The sequence below is a fragment of the Oncorhynchus masou genome, chromosome 27 (assembly GCF_036934945.1).
Source record: "Oncorhynchus masou masou isolate Uvic2021 chromosome 27, UVic_Omas_1.1, whole genome shotgun sequence".
In the NCBI taxonomy this organism is placed as follows: domain Eukaryota; kingdom Metazoa; phylum Chordata; class Actinopteri; order Salmoniformes; family Salmonidae; genus Oncorhynchus; species Oncorhynchus masou.
This window is the reverse complement of record NC_088238.1, coordinates 5,076,374-5,103,873: the sequence shown is the minus strand read 5'-3', so window position 1 is coordinate 5,103,873 and position 27,500 is coordinate 5,076,374. Positions and strand designations below refer to the sequence as shown.

General features: G+C 46.8%; 1 protein-coding gene across 1 annotated transcript in view; it reads left to right on the top strand.

Annotated features, from left to right (window-relative positions):
- The window catches only part of LOC135516568 (voltage-dependent calcium channel subunit alpha-2/delta-4-like), a 59,221-nt gene that overhangs the window by 22,335 nt on the left and 9,386 nt on the right, over positions 1-27,500 (top strand). Inside the window, 7 exon segments of the mRNA XM_064940918.1 lie at positions 2,510-2,570; positions 10,387-10,537; positions 10,669-10,743; positions 13,963-14,052; positions 15,743-15,856; positions 20,959-21,037; positions 26,294-26,427. Of these exon segments, the coding sequence (XP_064796990.1) occupies positions 2,510-2,570; positions 10,387-10,537; positions 10,669-10,743; positions 13,963-14,052; positions 15,743-15,856; positions 20,959-21,037; positions 26,294-26,427 (704 nt within the window).

Below are 27,500 nucleotides of genomic sequence, written 5' to 3'. Positions count from 1 at the left end.
GCTGTTCCAGTCTATAACTGAGTCATTCTGGTCATTAGAGGTATAGTGGGACTCAGCTGTTCCACTCTATAGCTGAGTCATTCTGGTCATTAGAGGTATAGTGGGACTCAGCTGTTCCAGTCTATAGCTGAGTCATTCTGGTCATTAGAGGTATAGTGGGACTCAGCTGTTCCAGTCTATAGCTGAGTCATTCTGGTCATTAGAGGTATAGTGGGACTCAGCTGTTCCAGTCTATAACTGAGTCATTCTGGTCATTAGAGGTATAGTGGGACTCAGCTGTTCCAGTCTATAGCTGAGCCATTCTGGTCATTAGAGGTATAGTGGGACTCAGCTGTTCCAGTCTATAGCTGAGCCATTCTGGTCATTAGAGGTATAGTGGGACTCAGCTGTTCCAGTCTATAACTGAGTCTATCAGGCCATTAGAGGTATAGTGGGACTCAGCTGTTCCAGTCTATAACTGAGTCTATCAGGCCATTAGAGGTATAGTGGGACTCAGCTGTTCCAGTCTATAACTGAGCCATTCTGGTCATTAGAGGTATAGTGGGACTCAGCTGTTCCAGTCTATAGCTGAGCCATTCTGGTCATTAGAGGTATAGTGGGACTCAGCTGTTCCAGTCTATAACTGAGTCTATCAGGCCATTATAGGTATAGTGGGACTCAGCTGTTCCACTCTATAACTGAGTCATTCTGGCCATTATAGGTATTGTGGGACTCAGCTGTTCCAGTTTATAACTGAGTCTATCAGGCCATTAGAGGTATAGTGGGACTCAGCTGTTCCAGTCTATAACTGAGTCTATCAGGCCATTAGAGGTATAGTGTGACTCAGCTGTTCCAGTCTATAACTGAGTCTATCAGGCCATTAGAGGTATAGTGGGACTCAGCTGTTCCAGTCTATAACTGAGCCATTCTGGTCATTAGAGGTATAGTGGGACTCAGCTGTTCCAGTCTATAGCTGAGCCATTCTGGTCATTAGAGGTATAGTGGGACTCAGCTGTTCCAGTCTATAACTGAGTCATTCTGGTCATTAGAGGTATAGTGGGACTCAGCTGTTCCAGTCTATAACTGAGTCTATCAGGCCATTATAGGTATAGTGGGACTCAGCTGTTCCACTCTATAACTGAGTCATTCTGGCCATTATAGGTATTGTGGGACTCAGCTGTTCCAGTTTATAACTGAGTCTATCAGGCCATTATAGGTATTGTGGGACTCAGCTGTTCCAGTCTATAACTGAGTCATTCTGGTCATTAGAGGTATAGTGGGACTCAGCTGTTCCACTCTATAGCTGAGTCATTCTGGTCATTAGAGGTATAGTGGGACTCAGCTGTTCCAGTCTATAGCTGAGTCATTCTGGTCATTAGAGGTATAGTGGGACTCAGCTGTTCCAGTCTATAGCTGAGTCATTCTGGTCATTAGAGGTATAGTGGGACTCAGCTGTTCCAGTCTATAACTGAGTCATTCTGGTCATTAGAGGTATAGTGGGACTCAGCTGTTCCAGTCTATAGCTGAGCCATTCTGGTCATTAGAGGTATAGTGGGACTCAGCTGTTCCAGTCTATAGCTGAGCCATTCTGGTCATTAGAGGTATAGTGGGACTCAGCTGTTCCAGTCTATAACTGAGTCTATCAGGCCATTAGAGGTATAGTGGGACTCAGCTGTTCCAGTCTATAACTGAGTCTATCAGGCCATTAGAGGTATAGTGGGACTCAGCTGTTCCAGTCTATAACTGAGCCATTCTGGTCATTAGAGGTATAGTGGGACTCAGCTGTTCCAGTCTATAGCTGAGCCATTCTGGTCATTAGAGGTATAGTGGGACTCAGCTGTTCCAGTCTATAACTGAGTCTATCAGGCCATTATAGGTATAGTGGGACTCAGCTGTTCCACTCTATAACTGAGTCATTCTGGCCATTATAGGTATTGTGGGACTCAGCTGTTCCAGTTTATAACTGAGTCTATCAGGCCATTAGAGGTATAGTGGGACTCAGCTGTTCCAGTCTATAACTGAGTCTATCAGGCCATTAGAGGTATAGTGTGACTCAGCTGTTCCAGTCTATAACTGAGTCTATCAGGCCATTAGAGGTATAGTGGGACTCAGCTGTTCCAGTCTATAACTGAGTCTATCAGGCCATTAGAGGTATAGTGGGACTCAGCTGTTCCAGTCTATAGCTGAGTCTATCAGGCCATTAGAGGTATAGTGGGACTCAGCTGTTCCAGTCTATAACTGAGTCTATCAGGCCATTAGAGGTATAGTGGGGCTCAGCTGTTCCAGTCTATAACTGAGTCTATCAGGCCATTAGAGGTATAGTGGGACTCAGCTGTTCCAGTCTATAACTGAGTCTATCAGGCCATTAGAGGTATAGTGGGACTCAGCTGTTCCAGTCTATAACTGAGTCTATCAGGCCATTAGAGGTATAGTGGGACTCAGCTGTTCCAGTCTATAACTGAGTCTATCAGGCCATCTGAACTGATAATTCAGCGTTGTACCATATATTCCCAATACACCATTTCCACAGGCATCGCATGGACCCCGGATGAAAATGGCGTCGTCACGTTTGACTGCAGGAACAGAAACTGGTGAGTTCCTAAATCTGCATCCCAAATGGCACCCTATTCCCTACATAGAGCCCTGGTCAACAGTAGTACACTATATAGGGAATAGGGCCCTGGTCAACAGTAGTGCACTATATAGGGAATAGGGCTCTGGTCAACAGTAGTGCACTATATAGGGAATAGGGCTCTGGTCAACAGTAGTGCACTATATAGGGAATAGGGCTCTGGTCAACAGTAGTACACAATATAGGGAATAGGGCTCTGGTCAAACGTAGTGCACTATATAGGGAATAGGGCTCTGGTCTAAAGTAGTGCACTATATAGGGAATAGGGCTCTGGTCAACAGTAGTACACAATATAGGGAATAGGGCCCTGGTCAACAGTAGTACACTATATAGGGAATAGGGCTCTGGTCAACAGTAGTACACTATATAGGGAATAGGGCTCTGGTCAACAGTAGTGCACTATATAGGGAATAGGGCTCTGGTCAACAGTAGTGCACTATATAGGGAATAGGGCCCTGGTCAACAGTAGTGCACTATATAGGGAATGGGGCTCTGGTCAACAGTAGTGCACTATATAGGGAATAGGGCTCTGGTCAACAGTAGTGCACTATATAGGGAATAGGGCTCTGGTCAACAGTAGTGCACTATATAGGGAATAGGGCCCTGGTCAACAGTAGTACACAATATAGGGAATAGGGCTCTGGTCAACAGTAGTGCACTATATAGGGAATAGGGCTCTGGTCAACAGTAGTGCACTATATAGGGAATAGGGCTCTGGTCAACAGTAGTACACTATATAGGGAATAGGGCTCTGGTCAAACATAGTGCACTATATAGGGAATAGGGCCCTGGTCTACAGTACTACACTACATAGGGAATAGGGCTCTGGTCAACAGTAGTACACAATATAGGGAATAGGGCCCTGGTCAACAGTAGTACACTATATAGGGAATAAGGCTCTGGTCAACAGTAGTGCACTATATAGGGAATAGGGCTCTGGTCAAACGTAGTGCACTATATAGGGAATAGGGCTCTGGTCAACAGTAGTACACAATATAGGGAATAGGGCTCTGGTCAAACGTAGTGCACTATATAGGGAATAGGGCTCTGGTCTAAAGTAGTGCACTATATAGGGAATAGGGCTCTGGTCAACAGTAGTACACAATATAGGGAATAGGGCCCTGGTCAACAGTAGTACACTATATAGGGAATAGGGCTCTGGTCAACAGTAGTCCACTATGTAGGGAATAGGGCCCTGGTCAACAGTAGTGCACTATATAGGGAATAGGGCTCTGGTCAACAGTAGTGCACTATATAGGGAATAGGGCCCTGGTCAACAGTAGTGCACTATATAGGGAATAGGGCTCTGGTCAACAGTAGTGCACTATATAGGGAATAGGGCTCTGGTCAACAGTAGTACACAATATAGGGAATAGGGCTCTGGTCAACAGTAGTCAACAGTAGTGCACTATATAGGGAATAGGGCTCTGGTCAACAGTAGTGCACTATATAGGGAATAGGGCCCTGGTCAACAGTAGTGCACTATATAGGAATAGGGCTCTGGTCAACAGTAGTGCACTATATAGGGAATAGGGCTCTGGTCAACAGTAGTACACAATATAGGGAATAGGGCTCTGGTCAACAGTAGTGCACTATATAGGGAATAGGGCTCTGGTCAACAGTAGTACACTATATAGGGAATAGGGCACTGGTCAACAGTAGTACACTATATAGGGAATAGGGCCCTGGTCAACAGTAGTACAGTATATAGGGAATAGGGCCCGGGTCAACAGTAGTACAGTATATAGGGAATAGGGCCCTGGTCAACAGCAGTACACTATATAGGGAATAGTGCCCTGGTCAACAGTAGTACACTATATAGGGAATAGGGCCCTGGTCAACAATAGTACAGTATATAGGGAATATGGCCCTGGTCAACAGTAGTACACTATATAGGGAATAGAGCCCTGGTCAACAGTAGTACACTATATAGGGAATAGAGCCCTGGTCAACAGTAGTACACTATATAGGGAATAGGGCCCTGGTCTACAGTAGTACACTATATAGGGAATAGGGCCCTGGTCAAAAGTAGTACACTATATAGGGAATAGGGCCCTGGTCTACAGTAGTACACTACATAGGGAATAGAGCCCTGGTCAACAGTAGTGCACTATATAGGGAATAGGGCTCTGGTCAACAGTAGTACACTATATAGGGAATAGGGCTCTGGTCAACAGTAGTACACTATATAGGGAATAGGGCACTGGTCAACAGTAGTACACTATATAGGGAATAGGGCCCTGGTCAACAGTAGTACAGTATATAGGGAATAGGGCCCGGGTCAACAGTAGTACAGTATATAGGGAATAGGGCCCTGGTCAACAGCAGTACACTATATAGGGAATAGTGCCCTGGTCAACAGTAGTACACTATATAGGGAATAGGGCCCTGGTCTACAGTAGTACACTATATAGGGAATAGAGCCCTGGTCAACTGTAGTACACTATATAGGGAATAGAGCCCTGGTCAACAGTAGTACACTACATAGGGAATAGAGCCCTGGTCAACAGTAGTACAGTATATAGGGAATAGGGCCCTGGTCAACAATAGTACAGTATATAGGGAATATGGCCCTGGTCAACAGTAGTACACTATATAGGGAATAGGGCCCTGGTCTACAGTAGTACACTATATAGGGAATAGAGCCCTGGTCAACAGTAGTACACTATATAGGGAATAGAGCCCTGGTCAACAGTAGTACACTATATAGGGAATAGGGCCCTGGTCTACAGTAGTACACTATATAGGGAATAGGGCCCTGGTCAAAAGTAGTACACTATATAGGGAATAGGGCCCTGGTCTACAGTAGTACACTACATAGGGAATAGAGCCCTGGTCAACAGTAGTGCACTATATAGGGAATAGGGCCCTGGTCTACAGTAGTACACTATATAGGGAATAGGGCCCTGGTCTACAGTAGTACACTACATAGGGAATAGAGCCCTGGTCAACAGTAGTACACTATATAGGGAATAGGGCTCTGGTCAACAGTAGTACACTATATAGGGAATAGGGCTCTGGTCAACAGTAGTACACTATACAGGGAATAGGGCTCTGGTCAACAGTAGTACAGTATATAGGGAATAGGGCCCTGGTCAACAGTAGTACACTATATAGGGAATAGGGCTCTGGTCAACAGTTGTACACTATATAGGGAATAGGGCTCTGGTCGACAGTAGTACACTATATAGGGAATAGGGCCCTGGTCAACAGTAGTACACTATATAGGGAATAGGGCCCTGGTCAACAGTTATACAGTATATAGGGAATAGGGCTCTGGTCAACAGTAGCCAACTATATAGGGAATAGGGCCCTGGTCAACAATAGTACAGTATATAGGGAATAGGGCCCTGGTCAACAGTAGTACAGTATATAGGGAATAGGGCCCTGGTCAACAATAGTACAGTATATAGGGAATAGGGCCCTGGTCAACAGTAGTGCACTATATAGGGAATAGGGCTCTGGTCAACAGTAGTACACTATATAGGGAATAGGGCTCTGGTCAACAGTAGTACATTATATAGGGAATAGGGCCCTGGTCAACAGTAGTACACTATACAGGGAATAGGGCTCTGCTCTGGGATAGAGCCTGTAGTAATGAGGAAGTCATCTGGGAGTATTTCCTGTGTGAGCCTGTAGTAATGAGGAAGTCATCTGGGAGTATTTCCTGTGTGAGCCTGTAGTAATGAGGAAGTCATCTGGGAGTATTTCCTGTGTGAGCCTGTAGTAATGAGGAAGTCATCTGGGAGTATTTCCTGTGTGAGCCTGTAGTAATGAGGAAGTCATCTGGGAGTATTTCCTGTGTGAGCCTGTAGTAATGAGGAAGTCATCTGGGAGTATTTCCTGTGTGAGCCTGTAGTAATGAGGAAGTCATCTCGGAGTATTTCCTGTGTGAGCCTGTAGTAATGAGGAAGTCATCTGGGAGTATTTCCTGTGTGAGCCTGTAGTAATGAGGAAGTCATCTGGGAGTATTTCCTGTGTGAGCCTGTAGTAATGAGGAAGTCATCTGGGAGTATTTCCTGTGTGAGCCTGTAGTAATGAGGAAGTCATCTGGGAGTATTTCCTGTGTGAGCCTGTAGTAATGAGGTAGTCATCTGGGAGTATTTCCTGTGTGAGCCTGTAGTAATGAGGAAGTCATCTGGGAGTATTTCCTGTGTGAGCCTGTAGTAATGAGGAAGTCATCTGGGAGTATTTCCTGTGTGAGCCTGTAGTAATGAGGAAGTCATCTGGGAGTATTTCCTGTGTGAGCCTGTAGTAATGAGGAAGTCATCTGGGAGTATTTCCTGTGTGAGCCTGTAGTAATGAGGAAGTCATCTGGGAGTATTTCCTGTGTGAGCCTGTAGTAATGAGGAAGTCATCTGGGAGTATTTCCTGTGTGAGCCAGTAGTAATGAGGAAGTCATCTGGGAGTATTTCCTGTGTGAGCCTGTAGTAATGAGGTAGTCATCTGGGAGTATTTCCTGTGTGAGCCTGTAGTAATGAGGAAGTCATCTGGGAGTATTTCCTGTGTGAGCCTGTAGTAATGAGGAAGTCATCTGGGAGTATTTCCTGTGTGAGCCGGTAGTAATGAGGAAGTCATCCGGGAGTATTTCCTGTGTGAGCCTGTAGTAATGAGGAAGTCATCTGGGAGTATTTCCTGTGTGAGCCTGTAGTAATGAGTAAGTCATCTGGGAGTATTTCCTGTGTGAGCCTGTAGTAATGAGGAAGTCATCTGGGAGTATTTCCTGTGTGAGCCGGTAGTAATGAGGAAGTCATCCGGGAGTATTTCCTGTGTGAGCCTGTAGTAATGAGGAAGTCATCTGGGAGTATTTCCTGTGTGAGCCTGTAGTAATGAGGAAGTTACCCGGGAGTATTTCCTGTGTGAGCCTGAAGTAATGAGGAAGTCATCTGGGAGTATTTCCTGTGTGAGCCTGTAGTAATGTGGAAGTCATCTGTTAGATTCCCTGAACCCGGCAGTTCCTCGGCTCTCTAGCTTCACTAATCTGTTATTTCGGTGACTGGCCGTCTGTCCTTGGTCTGTAGGGAATTACAACCCCCACCGTGCTGCCACCTGATAGGCTGGCTATTACCATCCCTGGGTCTGGTGGTCACGGCAACCTGAACAGCAGGTCCTGTGGGGAAAACAAGTGTCCGGGTCAAAAGGTCACTATTGAGGAGTAATCTGTGGTCTGTCCTGTACGTTTTGACAGCGTAGATTAGGTCCGTTCCGGTCTAACTAAATGTAGAGCCGAGCAGAGGTGATTTGGAATCGCACTCTCTTGATGAGGTGTTGCCCTGGCTGAGGAACGAGGATTGGAACGTTCTGGTAGCTTTCACTAAATCCCCAGGTTTCCCAGGAATCCCAGAGTTCTCAGGTTTCCTGTTTATTCACACTTTAGGATTTAGGTTTAGGATTCTTCCTAATTTGGTATAAAAGGACCTTAAACCTTCTTACTGCCGTGGGGAAATCACGGTCACACAGAGTGTTCCTTGCTAGTCTTAAACAAATCTACGTTGAAACAAAATGTACACCTCACACACGTGGTTATGGGCTTAACAGAAAGAAAAAACCTGTATCATGTCAGACATAGAGTTGAAATGTATTACATGTTGAGTTTACTTCCCAATATTACACTTTATATACATCACAGAAGAATGAAGTATAACACAACTCTTTGACATAGAAACACCAGATTTTCGGCATTAAAAAAAATAAAAAATGTTTATTGATTTTCAAAAAAATGAATAACATTCCACCGATGAGGCAATTGGGTCATTTGACTGCAGGAGAGGACGACAGAGCCAGAAACCCTCACACCGTTGGATGTTAAGTGTCCCTCAGTCTTGGATGTAGAGAGTGTCCCTCAGTCTTGGATGTAGAGAGTGTCCCTCAGTCTTGGATGTAGAGAGTGTCCCTCAGTCTTGGATATTGAGTGTCCCTCAGTCTTGGATGTTGAGAGTGTCCCTCAGTCTTGGATGTTGAGAGTGTCCCTCAGTCTTGGATGTTGAGAGTGTCCCTCAGTCTTGGATGTTGAGAGTGTTCCTCAGTCTTGGATGTTGAGAGTGTCCCTCAGTCTTGGATGTTGAGAGTGTCCCTCAGTCTTGGATGTTGAGAGTGTCCCTCAGTCTTGGATGTTGAGAGTGTCCCTCAGTCTTGGATGTTGAGAGTGCCCCTCAGTCTTGGATGTTGAGAGTGTCCCTCAGTCTTGGATGTTGAGAGTGTCCCTCAGTCTTGGATGTTGAGAGTGTCCCTCAGTCTTGGATATTGAGTGTCCCTCAGTCTTGGATGTTGAGAGTGTCCCTCAGTCTTGGATATTGAGTGTCCCTCAGTCTTAGATGTTGAGAGTGTCCCTCAGTCTTGGATGTTGAGAGTGTCCCTCAGTCTTGGATGTAGAGAGTGTCCCTCAGTCTTGGATGTAGAGAGTGTCCTCAGTCTTGGATGTAGAGAGTGTCCCTCAGTCTTGGATGTTGAGAGTGTCCCTCAGTCTTGGATGTTGAGAGTGTCCTTTAGTCTTGGATGTAGAGAGTGTCCCTCAGTCTTGGATGTTGAGAGTGTTCTTCAGTCTTGGATGCAGAGAGTGTCCTCAGTCTTGGATATTGAGAGTGTCCCTCAGTCTTGGATATTGAGAGTGTCCCTCAGTCTTGGATATTGAGTGTCCCTCAGTCTTGGATATTAAGTGTCCCTCAGTCTTGGATGTAGAGAGTGTCCTCAGTGTTGGATATTGAGAGTGTCCCTCAGTCTTGGATATTGAGAGTGTCCCTCAGTCTTGGATATTGAGTGTCCCTCAGTCTTGGATGTAGAGAGTGTCCTCAGTCTTGGATATAGAGAGTGTCCCTCAGTCTTGGATATTGAGTGTCCCTCAGTCTTGGATGTTGAGAGTGTCCCTCAGTCTTGGATATTAAGTGTCCCTCAGTCTTGGATGTAGAGAGTGTCCTCAGTCTTGGATGTAGAGAGTGTCCTCAGTCTTGGATGTAAAGAGTGTCCCTCAGTCTTGGATGTAGAGAGTGTCCTTCAGTCTTGGATGTAGAGAGTGTCCCTCAGTCTTGGATATTGAGTGTCCCTCAGTCTTGGATGTAGAGTGTCCCTCAGTCTTGGATGTTGAGTGTCCCTCAGTCTTGGATGTTGAGAGTGTCCCTCAGTCTTGGATGTAGAGAGTGTCCCTCAGTCTTGGATGTAGAGAGTGTCCCTCAGTCTTGGATATTGAGTGTTCCTCAGTCTTGGATGTTGAGAGTGTCCCTCAGTCTTGGATGTAGAGAGTGTTGTCGGTCTGATGGTTAAGACAATGGCTTGGTGTGGTTTGTAAGAAGTTCCCGATTGACAGAGGACAGGATAAGAGAGGAGCGGCCATCCTCCCTCCCTCCCTCCTCCCCTTCGATCGTCTCTTTATTTACGCCCTCCATGTGACCTCCCTCCCTCCTCCCCTTCCATCGTCTCTTTATCCTTATCCTCCAGTGTGCGCAAGCTCATTAACCTCTCAGGAGATATTCCTGGACAGTTCTGACTCCTCCTTCCAACTGTTCCATTGTTCCGTATCAGAACCATAGAACCAGCTGGAATTCTAAGAATGTCTGGGTAATCGTGTATCCACTGAACCTTGACCTCTCGTATAAACCTTTGGCCTTGGCTTGCAATAGGTCCAGTCAGATAGGCCTTTATAGCGGACAGGCCTTTATAATCGGGATCGTATACGTCCCACCGTTGTTGATATCCAAGTGCCCCAACAGACCAACAAATACCCGAAAACCAAATATCTGATTGATTGAATCAGTTGACCTTTGCCCTCTGCTCTGTTCCAGGTACATCCAGGCTGCGACCTCTCCCAAGGACATCATCATCGTAGTGGACGTCAGCGGGAGTATGAAGGGTCTCAGGCTCACTATCGCCAAGCACACTATTAACACCATCCTGGACACACTAGGGGAGAACGACTTTGTCAACGTCATCGCCGTGAGTAACTAGGAGATTAACACACAAACACATCGCACATTATTTACTCTGCCTCACGCAGCGATTAACACACACACACACACACACACACTGATCCTTGACCTGTGTTCCCTATGCGTTCTGTCCCACAGTACAGCGACTATGTCCAATACGTTGAACCCTGCTTCAAGGGCACCCTGGTCCAGGCTGACCTGGACAACCGAGAGGTAACCAATGGCTCTCTAATGCTAATTAACTCAATTCATCAATTAAGGCCCATAAGCTGTTTGCTCATTAAGGCTGGTTCAGAAGGCTCAGAGCGATAGGATTCACACCAGTGGGCCGGGTGCCACTAGACTACTGTTCCTGGCAGGGACTCGGAGGGCTTTGACAGCACGACAACTCTTCCCTCCCTCCCTCCCTCCCTCCCTCCCTCCCTCCCTCCCTCCCTCCCTCCCTCCCTCCCTCCCTCCCTCCCTCCCTCCCTCTATCTCACGCTCTCTCTATCTCACGCTCTCTCTATCTCACCCTCGCTCTATCCCTCTATCCCTCTATCCCCCATACGGCCTCAACTCCTTTCATTTTATTCCTGTCTTCCCCTCCTCTCTCCCATACGGCCTCAACTCCTTTCATTTTATTCCTGTCTTCCCCTCCTCTCCCCCATATGGCCTCAACTCCTTTCATTTTATTCCTGTCTTCCCCTCCTCTCCCCCATACGGCCTCAACTCCTTTCATTTTATTCCTGTCTTCCCCCTCCTCTCCCCCATACGGCCTCAACTCCTTTCATTTTATTCTTGTCTTCCCCTCCTCTCCCCCATATGGCCTCAACTCCTTTCATTTTATTCCTGTCTCCCCCTCCTCTCCCCCATACGGCCTCAACTCATTTCATTTTATTCCTGTCTTCCCCTCCTCTCCCCCATAAGGCCTCAACTCCTTTCATTTTATTCCTGTCTTCCCCTCCTCTCCCCCATACGGCCTCAACTCATTTCATTTTATTCCTGTCTTCCCCTCCTCTCCCCCATACGGCCTCAACTCCTTTCATTTTATTCCTGTCTTCCCCTCCTCTCCCCCATACGGCCTCAACTCCTTTCATTTTATTCCTGTCTTCCCCTCCTCTCCCCCATACGGCCTCAACTCCTTTCATTTTATTCCTGTCTTCCCCTCCTCTCTCCCATACGGCCTCAACTCCTTTCATTTTATTCCTGTCTTCCCCTCCTCTCCCCATACGGCCTCAACTCCTTTCATTTTATTCCTGTCTTCCCCTCCTCTCCCCCATACGGCCTCAACTCCTTTCATTTTATTCCTGTCTTCCCCTCCTCTCCCCCATATGGCCTCAACTCCTTTCATTTTATTCCTGTCTTCCCCTCCTCTCCCCATACGGCCTCAACTCCTTTCATTTTATTCCTGTCTTCCCCTCCTCTCCCCCATACGGCCTCAACTCCTTTCATTTTATTCCTGTCTTCCCCTCCTCTCCCCCATACGGCCTCAACTCCTTTCATTTTATTCCTGTCTTCCCCTCCTCTCCCCCATATGGCCTCAACTCCTTTCATTTTATTCCTGTCTTCCCCTCCTCTCCCCCATACGGCCTCAACTCCTTTCATTTTATTCCTGTCTTCCCCTCCTCTCCCCCATACGGCCTCAACTCCTTTCATTTTATTCCTGTCTTCCCCTCCTCTCCCCCATATGGCCTCAACTCCTTTCATTTTATTCCTGTCTTCCCCTCCTCTCCCCCATACGGCCTCAACTCCTTTCATTTTATTCCTGTCTTCCCCTCCTCTCCCCCATACGGCCTCAACTCCTTTCATTTTATTCCTGTCTTCCCCTCCTCTCCCCCATATGGCCTCAACTCCTTTCAGCCCATTTCCCTTTTCTTTATTTCCTTCCTCCCCCGAACCCTCCTCTCCTATTCTCCCTGTCTCTTTTCTGTCTGTCTGGCTTCACACCTGCTGTGGAGTTCAGTCTATTGTTTGTTGTCTGTCTGGCTTCACACCTGCTGTGGAGTTCAGTCTATTGGTTGTTGTTGGGTCAGGTATCACACCTGCTGTGGAGTTCAGTCTATTGTTTGTTGTCTGTCTGGCATCACACCTGCTGTGGAGTTCAGTCTATTGTTTGTTGTCTGTCTGGCATCACACCTGCTGTGGAGTTCAGTCTATTGTTTGTTGTCTGTCTGGCATCACACCTGCTGTAGAGTTCAGTCTATTGTTTGTTGTCTGTCTGGCATCACACCTGCTGTGGAGTTCAGTCTATTGTTTGTTGTCTGTCTGGCTTCTCACCTGCTGTGGAGTTCAGTCTATTGTTTGTTGTCTGTCTGGCATCACACCTGCTGTGGAGTTCAGTCTATTGTTTGTTGTCTGTCTGGCATCACACCTGCTGTGGAGTTCAGTCTATTGTTTGTTGTGGGTCAGGTATCGGGCCAGTGGTCTACTTTCTGATCTTCATCTCCTCCTCCTCTTCCTCATCTCCTCACCTCTTCTTCCCCTTCTCCTCTACGTGTATCACAGAGCAGAGCAGGTGGGGTCATCCCTTACCGACAGCTTTACTGTCACGTGACTCCCCAGGAGATGATGTGATTGGCCAGGCAGACAGGGAAGCAGCCAAAACTCCACTCTAAAATGTGCAGTTTTGTCACATAACACAATGCCACAATGCATGCAATTGGCATGCTGACTGCAGGAATGTCCACCAAAGCTGTTGCCAGAGAATTTAATGTTAATTTCTCTACCATAAGCCACCTCCAATGTTTTATTTTTAGATTTGGCAGTACGTCCAACCGGCCTCACAACCGCAGGCTATGTGTAACCACGCCAGCCCATTCTGATTGGCTGGGCCTGGCTCCCAAGGCATGAGTGGGCCTGGGAGGGCAAAGGCCCACCCACTGGGGTGCCCCTGCCCTCTCTCTCTCTCTCTGTCCCTCTCGCTCTCTCTCCCTCTCTCCCTCCCTCTCTCTCAGACATGTGAAATCCATAGATTAGGCCCTAAGGAATTCATTTCAATTGACTGATTTCCTTATATGAACTGTAATTCATGTTTCGTTTATATTTTTGCTCCGTTTAATTTAAATAGTCCCCCCTCTCTCTCTCTCTCTCTCTGTCTCTCTCTCTCTGTCTCTCTCTCTCTCTGTCTCTCCTTCTCTCTCTCCCCCTCTCTCTCGCTGTCTCTCTCTCTCTCTCTCTGTCTCTCTCTCCCCCCTCTCTCTCTCGCTGTCTCTCTCTTTCTCTGTCTCTCTGTCTATCTCTCTCTCTCTCTCTATCTCTCTCTCTCTCTGTCTCTTTCTCTGTCTCTCTGTCTATCTCTCTCTCTCTCTCTCTGTCTATCTCTCTCTCTCTCTGTCTCTTTCTCTGTCTCTCTGTCTATCTCTCTCTCTCTCTCTCTCTCTCTCTCTGTCTCTCTCTCTCTCGGTCTCTCTCCTTCTCCTTCTCTCTCTCTCTCCTTCTCTTTCTCTGCAGCACTTCAAGTTGCTGGTTGAGGAGCTCCAGGTAAAAGGAGAGGGGAAAGTCAAGAAGGCCATGAAGGAATCCTTCAAGATCCTCAATGAGGTTTGTCTTCTTTGGTGTACAGACATATCATCCTCAGTGAGGTTTGTCTTCTTTGGTGTATAGACATAACATCCTCAGTGAGGTTTGACTTCTTTGGTGTATAGACATATCATCCTCAGTGAGGTTTGTCTTCTTTGGTGTATAGACATATCATCCTCAATGAGGTTTGTCTTCTTTGGTGTATAGACATATCATCCTCAGTGAGGTTTGTCTTCTTTGGTGTATAGACATATCATCCTCAATGAGGTTTGTCTTCTTTGGTGTATAGACATAACATCCTCAGTGAGGTTTGTCTTCTTTGGTGTATAGACATATCATCCTCAGTGAGGTTTGTCTTCTTTGGTGTATAGAAATATCATCCTCAGTGAGGTTTGTCTTCTTTGGTGTATAGAAATATCATCCTCAGTGAGGTTTGTCTTCTTTGGTGTATAGAAATATCATCCTCAGTGAGGTTTGTCTTCTTTGGTGTATAGACATATCATCCTCAGTGAGGTTTGTCTTCTTTGGTGTATAGACATATCATCCTCAGTGAGGTTTGTCTTCTTTGGTGTATAGACATATCATCCTCAGTGAGGTTTGTCTTCTTTGGTGTATAGAAATATCATCCTCAGTGAGGTTTGTCTTCTTTGGTGTATAGACATATCATCCTCAGTGAGGTTTGTCTTCTTTGGTGTATAGACATATCATCCTCAGTGAGGTTTGTCTTCTTTGGTGTATAGACATATCATCCTCAATGAGGTTTGTCTTCTTTGGTGTATAGACATATCATCCTCAGTGAGGTTTGTCTTCTTTGGTGTATAGACATATCATCCTCAGTGAGGTTTGTCTTCTTTGGTGTATAGACATATCATCCTCAGTCTTTGAAGGAATTAATTTATCTCCATCCAGCTCTGCAAGGAATGATACTGTGTGCGTGGCGCGTGTGTGGCGTGTGTTTGTGTGTGCGTGGGGTGTGTGTGTGTGTGCGTGGCGCGTGTGTGTGTGCTTGGCGCGTGTGTGTGTGCGTGGCATGTGTGTGTGTGTGTGTGCGTGGCACGTGTGCGTGGCGCGTTTGTCTGTGTGTGTGTGGCGCATGTGTCTGTGTGTGCGTCACAAACCGGCTCGAAGTTCGTAACAAAAAGGGACACAACGTGGCGATAAAGAATAACAAAATATATTTATTAACTGAAGACAACTAAATACAATTAACAACGGTGTGTGTAGTCAGTAAATCAGGCGTGTGAGAGAATGTTTACGTGCATAAATGTGATAATGACGGGTGCTGGAAGGTGTCAAAGCAAGCAAACGGCCCCAAAAATGCCACAACCAAAATCTAACAAATTGTCTGCATGGAGAGAGTCTCCTCCATGACTGGTGAAGAGGTGTATTTATCCTGGGACACACCCAGACCCAGGTGTGTCTGCATGGAGAGAGTCTCCTCCATGACTGGAGAAGAGGTGTATTTATCCTTGGACACACCCAGACCCAGGTGTGTCTGCATGGATTGAGTCTCCTCCATGAATGGAGAAGAGGTGTATTTATCCTGGGACAGACCCAGACCCAGGTGTGTCCCATGTCACTGACGACCCTCCCGGCTCCGCCCACCGACATCCTAATAAGGAAAACGAGAGCAAAGAGACAGAATACGGCAGACAGAGTGGGAGGGGCGTCACAATGTGTGTGTCTCTGTGCGTCTCTGTGTGTCCTCTAGGCTGCATCGTTGGGTCAGGGCAGTCTGTGTAACCAGGCCATCATGCTGATCACTGACGGAGCCATGGAGGATTATGAGGAAGTGTTTCAGGAGTTCAACTGGCCAGAACGCAGGGTAACCAAGGTTACACACACACACACAGAACGCAGGGTAACCAACGTTACACACACACACACACACACACACACACACACACAGAACGCAGGGTAACCAACGTTACACACACACACACACAGAACGCAGGGTAACCAACGTTACACACACACACACACAGAACGCAGGGTAACCAACGTTACACACACACACAGAACGCAGGGTAACCAACGTTACACACACACACACAGAACGCAGGGTAACCAACGTTACACACAGAACGCAGGGTAACCAACGTTACACACACAGAACGCAGGGTAACCAAGGTTACACACACACACACAGAACGCAGGGTAACCAACGTTACACACACACACACACACACAGAACGCAGGGTAACCAACGTTACACACACACACACACAGAACGCAGGGTAACCAACGCTACACACACACACACACAGAACGCAGGGTAACCAACGTTACACACACACACACACACACAGAACGCAAGGTAACCAATGTTACACACACACACAGAACGCAGGGTAACCAACGTTACACACACACACACACAAAATGCAGGGTAACCAACGTTACACACACACACAGAACGCAGGGTAACCAACGTTACACACACACACACACACACACACAGAACGCAGGGTAACCAAGGTTACACACACACACACACACACACAGAACGCAGGGTAACCAACGTTACACACACACACACACACACACACACACACACACAACGCAGGGTAACCAACGTTACACACACACACACACACACAGAACGCAGGGTAACCAACGTTACACACACACACACACACACAGAACGCAGGGTAACCAACGTTACACACACACACACACAGAACGCAGGGTAACCAACGTTACACACACACACACACACACACAGAACGCAGGGTAACCAACGTTACACACACACACACACACACAGAACGCAGGGTAACCAACGTTACACACACACACACACAGAACGCAGGGTAACCAACGTTACACACACACACACACACAGAACGCAGGGTAACCGACGTTACACACACACACAGAACGCAGGGTAACCAACGTTACACACACACACACACAGAACGCAGGGTAACCAACGTTACACACACAGAACGCAGGGTAACCAACATTACACACACACACACACACAGAACGCAGGGTAACCAACGTTACACACACACACACAGAACGCAGGGTAACCAACGTTACACACACACACACAGAACGCAGGGTAACCAACGTTACACACACACACACACACACAGAACGCAGGGTAACCAACGTTACACACACACACACACACACAGAACGCAGGGTAACCAATGTTACACACACACACACACACACACACACACACAGAACACAGGGTAACCAACGTTACACACACACACACACAGAACGCAGGGTAACCAACGTTACACACACACACGCACACACAGAACGCAGGGTAACCAACGTTACACACACACACACAGAACGCAGGGTAACCAACGTTACACACACACACAGAACGCAGGGTAACCAACGTTACACACACACACACACACACAGAACGCATGGTAACCAACGTTACACACACACACACACACACACAGAACACAGGGTAACCAACGTTACACACACACACACACACAGAGAACACAGGGTAACCAACGTTACACACACACACACACACACAGAACGCAGGGTAACCAACGTTACACACACACACACACAGAACGCAGGGTAACCAACGTTACACACACACACACAGAACGCAGGGTAACCAACGTTACACACACACACACACACACACACAGAACTCAGGGTAACCAACGTTACACACACACACACACACACACACACACACACAGAACGCAGGGTAACCAACGTTACACACACACACACACAGAACGCAGGGTAACCAACGTTACACACACACACAGAACGCAGGGTAACCAACGTTACACACACACACACACACACACACACACACACACAGAACGCAGGGTAACCAACGTTACACACACACACACACACACACACAACGCGCAGGGTAACCAACGTTACACACACACACACACAGAACGCAGGGTAACCAACGTTACACACACACACACACACACAGAACGCAGGGTAACCAACGTTACACACACACACACACACACAGAACGCAGGGTAACCAACGTTACACACACACACACACACACAGAACGCAGGGTAACCAACGTTACACACACACACACACACACAGAACGCAGGGTAACCAACGTTACACACACACACACACAGAACGCAGGGTAACCAACGTTACACACACACACGGCTCAGAAACCTCTTTCTCTTTTGGAGGGATTATGAGAGAGGTATGACGAGGTGACACTAAGACTAGAGAGGTATGACGAGGTGACACTAAGACTAGAGAGGTATGACTAGGTGACACTAAGACTAGAGAGGTATGACTAGGTGACACTAAGACTAGAGAGGTATGACGAGGTGACACTAAGACTAGAGAGGTATGACGAGGTGACACTAAGACTAGAGAGGTATGACTAGGTGACACTAAGACTAGAGAGGTATGACGAGGTGACACTAAGACTAGAGAGGTATGACTAGGTGACACTAAGACTAGAGAGGTATGACTAGGTGACACTAAGACTAGAGAGGTATGACGAGGTGACACTAAGACTAGAGAGGTATGACTAGATGACACTAAGACTAGAGAGGTATGACGAGGTGACACTAAGACTAGAGAGGTATGACGAGGTGACACTAAAACTAGAGAGGTATGACAAGGTGACACTAAGACTAGAGAGGTATGACGAGGTGACACTAAGACATGGGAGGTATGACTAGGGAGGTATGACTAGGTGACACTAAAACATGGGAGGTATGACTAGGTGACACTAAGACATGGGAGGGATGACTAGGGAGGTATGACTAGGTGACACTAAGACTAGAGAGGTATGACGAGGTGACACTAAGACATGGGAGGTATGACGAGGTGACACTAAGACTAGAGAGGTATGACCAGGTGACACTAAGACATGGGAGGTATGACTAGGTGACACTAAGACTAGGGAGGTATGACTAGGTGACACTAAGACAAGGGAGGTATGACGAGGTGACACTAAGACATGGGAGGTTTGACTAGGTGACACTAAGACATGGGAGGTATGACTAGGTGACACTGAGATATGGGAGGTTTGACTAGGTGACACTAAGACATGGGAGGTATGACTAGGGAGGTATGACTAGGTGACACTAAAACATGGGAGGTATGACTAGGTGACACTAAGACATGGGAGGTATGACGAGGTGACACTAAGACATGGGAGGTATGACTAGGTGACACTAAAACATGGGAGGTATGACTAGGTGACACTAAGACATGGGAGGTATGACTAGGTGACACTAAAACATGGGAGGTATGACTAGGTGACACTAAGACATGGGAGGTATGACGAGGTGACACTAAGACATGGGAGGTATGACTAGGTGACACTAAGACTAGGGAGGTATGACGAGGTGACACTAAGACTAGAGAGGTATGACGAGGTGACACTAAGACATGGGAGGTATGACGAGGTGACACTAAGACATGGGAGGTATGACTAGGTGACACTAAGACTAGGGAGGTATGACTAGGTGACACTAAGACAAGGGAGGTATGACGAGGTGACACTAAGACATGGGAGGTTTGACTAGGTGACACTAAGACATGGGAGGTATGACTAGGTGACACTGAGATATGGGAGGTTTGACTAGGTGACACTAAGACATGGGAGGTATGACTAGGGAGGTATGACTAGGTGACACTAAGACTAGAGAGGTATGACTAGGTGACACTAAGACTAGAGAGGTATGACTAGGTGACACTAAGACATGGGAGGTATGACTAGGGAGGTATGACTAGGTGACACTAAAACATGGGAGGTATGACTAGGTGACACTGAGATATGGGAGGTTTGACTAGGTGACACTAAGACATGGGAGGTATGACTAGGTGACACTAAGACATGGGAGGTATGACTAGGGAGTTATGACTAGGTGACACTAAGACTAGAGAGGTATGACTAGGTGACACTAAGACTAGAGAGGTATGACTAGGGAGGTATGACTAGGTGACACTAAGACTAGAGAGGTATGACTAGGGAGGTATGACTAGGGAGGTATGACTAGGGAGGTATGACCAGGTGACACTAAGACTAGAGAGGTATGACTAGGGAGGTATGACTAGGGAGGTATGACTAGGTGACACTAAGACTAGAGAGGTATGACCAGGTGACACTAAGACATGGGAGGTATGACCAGGTGACACTAAGACATGGGAGGTATGACTAGGTGACACTAAGACAAGGGAGGTTTGACTAGGTGACACTAAGACAAGGGAGGTTTGACTAGGTAACACTAAGACTAGAGAGGTATGACTAGGTGACACTAAGACATGGGAGGTATGACTAGGGAGGTATGACTAGGGAGGTATGACTAGGTGACACTAAGACATGGGAGGTATGACTAGGGAGGTATGACTAGGGAGGTATGACTAGGTGACACTAAGACAAGGGAGGTATGACTAGGGAGGTATGACTAGGGAGGTATGACTAGGTGACACTAAGACATGGGAGGTATGACTAGGGAGGTATGACTAGGGAGGTATGACTAGGGAGGTATGACTAGGTGACACTAAGACATGGGAGGTATGACTAGGGAGGTATGACTAGGGAGGTATGACTAGGGAGGTATGACTAGGTGACACTAAGACAAGGGAGGTATGACTAGGTGACACTAATACAAGGGAGGTTTGACTAGGTAACACTAAGACTAGAGAGGTATGACTAGGTGACACTAAGACATGGGAGGTATGACTAGGGAGGTATGACTAGGGAGGTATGACTAGGTGACACTAAGACAAGGGAGGTATGACTAGGTGTCACTAATACAAGGGAGGTTTGACTAGGTGACACTAAGTCAAGGGAGGTATGACTAGGTGACACAAGGGAGGTTTGACTAGGTGACACTAAGTCAAGGGAGGTATGACAAGGTGATACTAAGACAAGAGAGGTATGACTAGGTGACACTAGGTGCTGAAAACAATTTTGTCTTTTTCAGGTGCGTGTTTTTACTTACCTTATTGGTCGTGAGGTGACCTTCGCTGACACTGTGAAGTGGATTGCCTGCAACAATAAAGGTCATTATCTAATGTGCCCCTACAACCCACTGTATAGCAGTAACCCTGTCCTACAACCCACTGTATAGCAGTAACCCTGTTCTACAACCCACTGTATAGCAGTAACCCTGTTCTACAACCCACTGTATAGCAGTAACCCTGTTCTACAACCCACTGTATAGCAGTAACCCTGTTCTACAACCCACTGTATAGCAGTAACCCTGTTCTACAACCCACTGTATAGCAGTAACCCTGTCCTACAACCCACTGTATAGCAGTAACCCTGTTCTACAACCCACTGTATAGCAGTAACCCTGTTCTACAACCCACTGTATAGCAGTAACCCTGTTCTACAACCCACTGTATGGCAGTAACCCTGTTCTACAACCCACTGTATATCAGTAACCCTGTTCTACACCCCTACAACCCACTGTATAGCAGTAACCCTGTTCTACAACCCACTGTATATCAGTAACCCTGTTCTACACCCCTACAACCCACTGTATAGCAGTAACCCTGTTCTACACCCCTACAACCCACTGTATAGCAGTAACCCTGTTCTACAACCCACTGTATAGCAGTAACCCTGTTCTACAACCCACTGTATAGCAATAACCCTGTTCTACACCCCACTGTATAGCAGTAACCCTGTTCTACAACCCACTGTATAGCAGTAACACTGTTCTACAACCCACTGTATAGCAATAACCCTGTTCTACAACCCACTGTATAGCAGTAACACTGTTCTACAACCCACTGTATAGCAATAACCCTGTTCTACAACCCACTGTATAGCAGTAACACTGTTCTACAACCCACTGTATAGCAGTAACCCTGTTCTACAACCCACTGTATAGCAGTAACACTGTTCTACACCCCTACAACCCACTGTATAGCAGTAACACTGTTCTACAACCCACTGTATAGCAGTAACACTGTTCTACAACCCACTGTATAGCAGTAACCCTGTTCTACAACCCACTGTATAGCAGTAACACTGTTCTACAACCCACTGTATAGCAATAACCCTGTTCTACAACCCACTGTATAGCAGTAACACTGTTCTACAACCCACTGTATAGCAATAACCCTGTTCTACAACCCACTGTATAGCAGTAACACTGTTCTACAACCCACTGTATAGCAGTAACCCTGTTCTACAACCCACTGTATAGCAGTAACACTGTTCTACACCCCTACAACCCACTGTATAGCAGTAACACTGTTCTACAACCCACTGTATAGCAATAACCCTGTTCTACAACCCACTGTATAGCAGTAACACTGTTCTACAACCCACTGTATAGCAATAACCCTGTTCTACAACCCACTGTATAGCAGTAACCCTGTTCTACAACCCACTGTATAGCAGTAACCCTGTTCTACACCCCTACAACCCACTGTATAGCAGTAACCCTGTTCTACACCCCTACAACCCACTGTATAGCAGTAACCCTGTTCTACAACCCACTGTATAGCAGTAACCCTGTTCTACAACCCACTGTATAGCAGTAACCCTGTTCTACAACCCACTGTATAGCAGTAACCCTGTTCTACAACCCACTGTATAGCAGTAACCCTGTTCTACAACCCACTGTATAGCAGTGACCCTGTTCTACACCCCTACAACCCACTGTATATCAGTAACCCTGTTCTACAACCCACTGTATAGCAGTGACCCTGTTCTACACCCCTACAACCCACTGTATAGTAGTAACCCTGTTCTACAACCCACTGTATAGCAGTGACCCTGTTCTACACCCCTACAACCCACTGTATAGTAGTAACCCTGTTCTACAACCCACTGTATAGCAGTAACCCTGTTCTACAACCCACTGTATAGCAGTAACCCTGTTCTACAACCCACTGTATAGCAGTAACCCTGTTCTACAACCCACTGTATAGCAGTGACCCTGTTCTACAACCCACTGTATAGCAGTAACCCTGTTCTACAACCCACTGTATAGCAGTAACCCTGTTCTACAACCCACTGTATAGCAGTGACCCTGTTCTACAACCCTACAACCCACTGTATAGCAGTAACCCTGTTCTACACCCCTACAACCCACTGTATAGCAGTAACCCTGTTCTACAACCCACTGTATAGAAGTAACCCTGTTCTACAACCCACTGTATAGCAGTGACCCTGTTCTACAACCCACTGTATAGCAGTAACCCTGTTCTACAACCCACTGTATAGAAGTAACCCTGTTCTACAACCCACTGTATAGCAGTAACCCTGTTCTACAACCCACTGCATAGCAGTAACCCTGTTCTACAACCCACTGTATAGCAGTAACCCTGTTCTACAACCCACTGTATAGCAGTAACCCTGTTCTACAACCCACTGTATAGCAGTAACCCTGTTCTACAACCCACTGCATAGCAGTAACCCTGTTCTACAACCCACTGTAGCAGTAACCCTGTTCTACAACCCACTGTATAGCAGTAACCCTGTTCTACAACCCACTGTATGGCAGTAACACTGTTCTACAACCCACTGTATAGCAGTAACCCTGTTCTACAACCCACTGTATAGCAGTAACCCTGTTCTACAACCCACTGTATAGCAGTGACCCTGTTCTACAACCCACTGTATAGCAGTAACCCTGTTCAACAACCCACTGTATAGCAGTAACCCTGTTCTACAACCGACTGTATAGCAGTAACACTGTTCTACAACCGACTGTATAGCAGTAACACTGTTCTACAACCCACTGTATAGCAGTAACCCTGTTCTACAACCCTACAACCCACTGTATAGCAGTAACCCTGTTCTACAACCCACTGTATAGCAGTAACCCTGTTCTACAACCCACTGTATAGCAGTAACCCTGTTCTACAACCCACTGTATAGCAGTAACCCTGTTCTACAGCCCTACAACCCACTGTATAGCAGTAACCCTGTTCTACAACCCACTGTATAGCAGTAACCCTGTTCTACAACCCACTGTATAGCAGTAACCCTGTTCTACAACCCACTGTATAGCAGTAACCCTGTTCTACAACCCACTGTATAGCAGTAACCCTGTTCTACAACCCACTGTATAGCAGTCACCCTGTTCTACAACCCACTGTATAGCAGTCACCCTGTTCTACAACCCACTGTATAGTAGTAACCCTGTTCTACAACCCACTGTATAGTAGTAACCCTGTTCTACAACCCACTGTATAGCAGTAACCCTGTTCTACAGGTCTGTTTGCAGCGCTGCATCTTTTTCCTGACCCAGTAGAACATGACCCCTCATCCTGACCCAGTAGAACATGACCCCTCATCCTGACCCAGTAGAACATGACCCCTCATCCCGACCCAGTAGAACATGACCCCTCATCCCGACCCAGTAGAACATGACCCCTCATCCCGACCCAGTAGAACATGACCCCTCATCCCGACCCAGTAGAACATGACCCCTCATCCCGACCCAGTAGAACATGACCCCTCATCCTGACCCAGTAGAACATGACCCCTCATCCCGACCCAGTAGAACATGACCCCTCATCCCGACCCAGTAAAATATGACCCCTCATCCCGACCCAGTAGAACATGACCCCTCTTCCTGACCCAGTAGAACATGACCCCTCATCCTGACCCAGTAGAACATGACCCCTCATCCCGACCCAGTAGAACATGACCCCTCATCCCGACCCAGTAGAACATGACCCCTCATCCCGACCCAGTAGAACATGACCCCTCATCCTGACCTAGTAGAACATGACCCCTCATCCCGACCCAGTAGAACATGACCCCTCATCCCGACCCAGTAAAATATGACCCCTCATCCCGACCCAGTAAAATATAACCCCTCATCCCGACCCAGTAAAATATGACCCCTCATCCCGACCCAGTAGAACATGACCCCTCATCCTGACCCAGTAAAATATAACCCCTCATCCCGACCCAGTAAAATATAACCCCTCATCCCGACCCAGTAAAATATGACCCCTCATCCCGACCCAGTAGAACATGACCCCTCATCCCGACCCAGTAGAACATGACCCCTCATCCCGACCCAGTAGAACATGACCCCTCATCCCGACCCAGTAGAACATGACCCCTCATCCTGACCCAGTAGAACATGACCCCTCATCCCGACCCAGTAGAACATGACCCCTCATCCCGACCCAGTAGAACATGACCCCTCATCCCGACCCAGTAGAACATGACCCCTCATCCTGACCCAGTAGAACATGACCCCTCATCCTGACCCAGTAGAACATGACCCCTCATCCCGACCCAGTAGAACATGACCCCTCATCCTGACCCAGTAGAATATGACCCCTCATCCCGACCCAGTAGAACATGACCCCTCATCCCGACCCAGTAGAACATGACCCCTCATCCTGACCCAGTAGAACATGACCCTCATCCTGACCCAGTAGAACATGACCCCTCATCCCGACCCAGTAGAACATGACCCCTCATCCCGACCCAGTAGAACATGACCCTCATCCTGACCCAGTAGAACATGACCCCTCATCCTGACCCAGTAGAACATGACCCCTCATCCTGACCCAGTAGAACATGACCCCTCATCCTGACCCAGTCAAATGTGCTCTATAGGATTATATATATCCTCCCATCTGTATAATCACTGTATGTAATGAGACATAGTAACACAGTCCTCCCATCTGTATGTAGTGAGACATCGTAACACAGTCCTCCCATCTGTATAATCACTGTATGTAGTGAGACATAGTAACACAGTCCTTCACTCTTCAATCCCAATGACTGGGACAGGAGGGCTTAATGGAGTGTTGTTATAACTGGTTTATCCCCTGTAAGCCTGAACACCACTCTACCCTGTACTACAACACTACACTGTCTGAATCCTTTTCATTATGTGACCGCTGTGAATCTACACTCAGTCTGAATACTCCACCAATACCACAGTGATAGATCATTAATCATGTGTGTGCGGTAGAGAGAGATTATGGCTGTGTTTGCATACTCTGGGCTGGAAAAAAGAGGGAGAGTAAATGGTCAGGATTAGCTGTGCTAATAGCTGTGCTGCCCTCCTGTGGACGGTGAGGATAATGCACCCCACTAATAATCATCTTAACATGTGGAATGAGCTCAACACAAACACCCACTTATCACTGTCAATTATACCCCAAAGCCCATCTGCTAATGCAGCTCTGTGTGTGTGTGTGTGTGTGTGTGTGTGTGTGTGTGTGTGTGTGTGTGTGTGTGTGTGTGTGTGTGTGTGTGTGTGTGTGTGTGTGTGTGTGTGTGTGTGTGTGTATTGTCATATACCCTGTATACCTTGTCCCATACAGGTTACTACACACACGTCTCCACGCTGGCCGATGTTCAGGAGAATGTCATGGAGTACCTTCACGTTCTGAGTCGACCAATGGTCATCAACCATGATCATGACATCATCTGGACAGAGGCTTACATGGACAGTGCGGTGAGATTCTCTCTCTCCTCTCTCTCTTCTTTCCTGACCCTCTCACTGTCTGGCATTCTGTCTCTCTCCCGGTCTCTCTCTTTGTCTCTCTCAATTCAATTCAATTCAAGGGCTTTATTGGCATGGGAAACATGTGTTAACATTGCCAAAGCAAGTAAGATAGATAATATATAAAGTGAAATAAACAATAAAAATTAACAGTAGACATCACACATACAGAAGTTTCAAAACAATAAAGACATTACAAATGTCATATTATATATATACAGTGTTTTTACATGTACAAATGGTTAAGGACACAAGATAAAATAAATGAGCATAGATATGGGTTTATTTACAATGGTGCGTGTTCTTCACTGGTTGCCCTTTTCTCGTGGCAACAGGTCACAAATCTTGCTGCTCTGATGGCACACTGTGGAATTTCACCCAGTAGATATGGGAGTTTTTCAAAATTGGATTTGTTTTCGAATTCTTTGTGGATCTGTGTAATCTGAGGGAAATATGTCTCTCTAATATGGTCATACATTGGGCAGGAGGTTAGGAAGTGCAGCTCAGTTTCCACCTCATTTTGTGGGCAGTGGGCACATAGCCTGTCTTCTCTTGAGAGCCATGTCTGCCTACGGCGGCCTTTCTCAATAGCAAGGCTATGCTCTCTATCTCTCTCTCTCTCTCTCTCTCTCTCTCTCTCTCTCTCTCTCTCTCTCTCTCTCTCTCTCTTTCTCTGTATCTCATTCTGATCTGTTTCTCTGTTTGTCTTCATCTGTATATTATTTTATCTTATGTCTCCATTTCCATGTCTTCTATTCTGTTGTTTGTCTGTTCTCTCCTTCTCATCTGTGTCTTGTTCTCTCACTCTTCCACTCTCTCTCTTTCTCTCTCTCTTTCACTCATTCACTCACTCACTCACTCACTCACTCACTCACTCACTCACTCACTCACTCACTCACTCACTCACTCACTCACTCACTCACTCCCTCACTCCGCCAGCTGCCCAACACAGCAGAGGTAAAGTCTGGGCTCTGTTCTTTAGAGATGTTTAGTAGACGTCTGATAGAAAGTGTTCACTAGCTGCT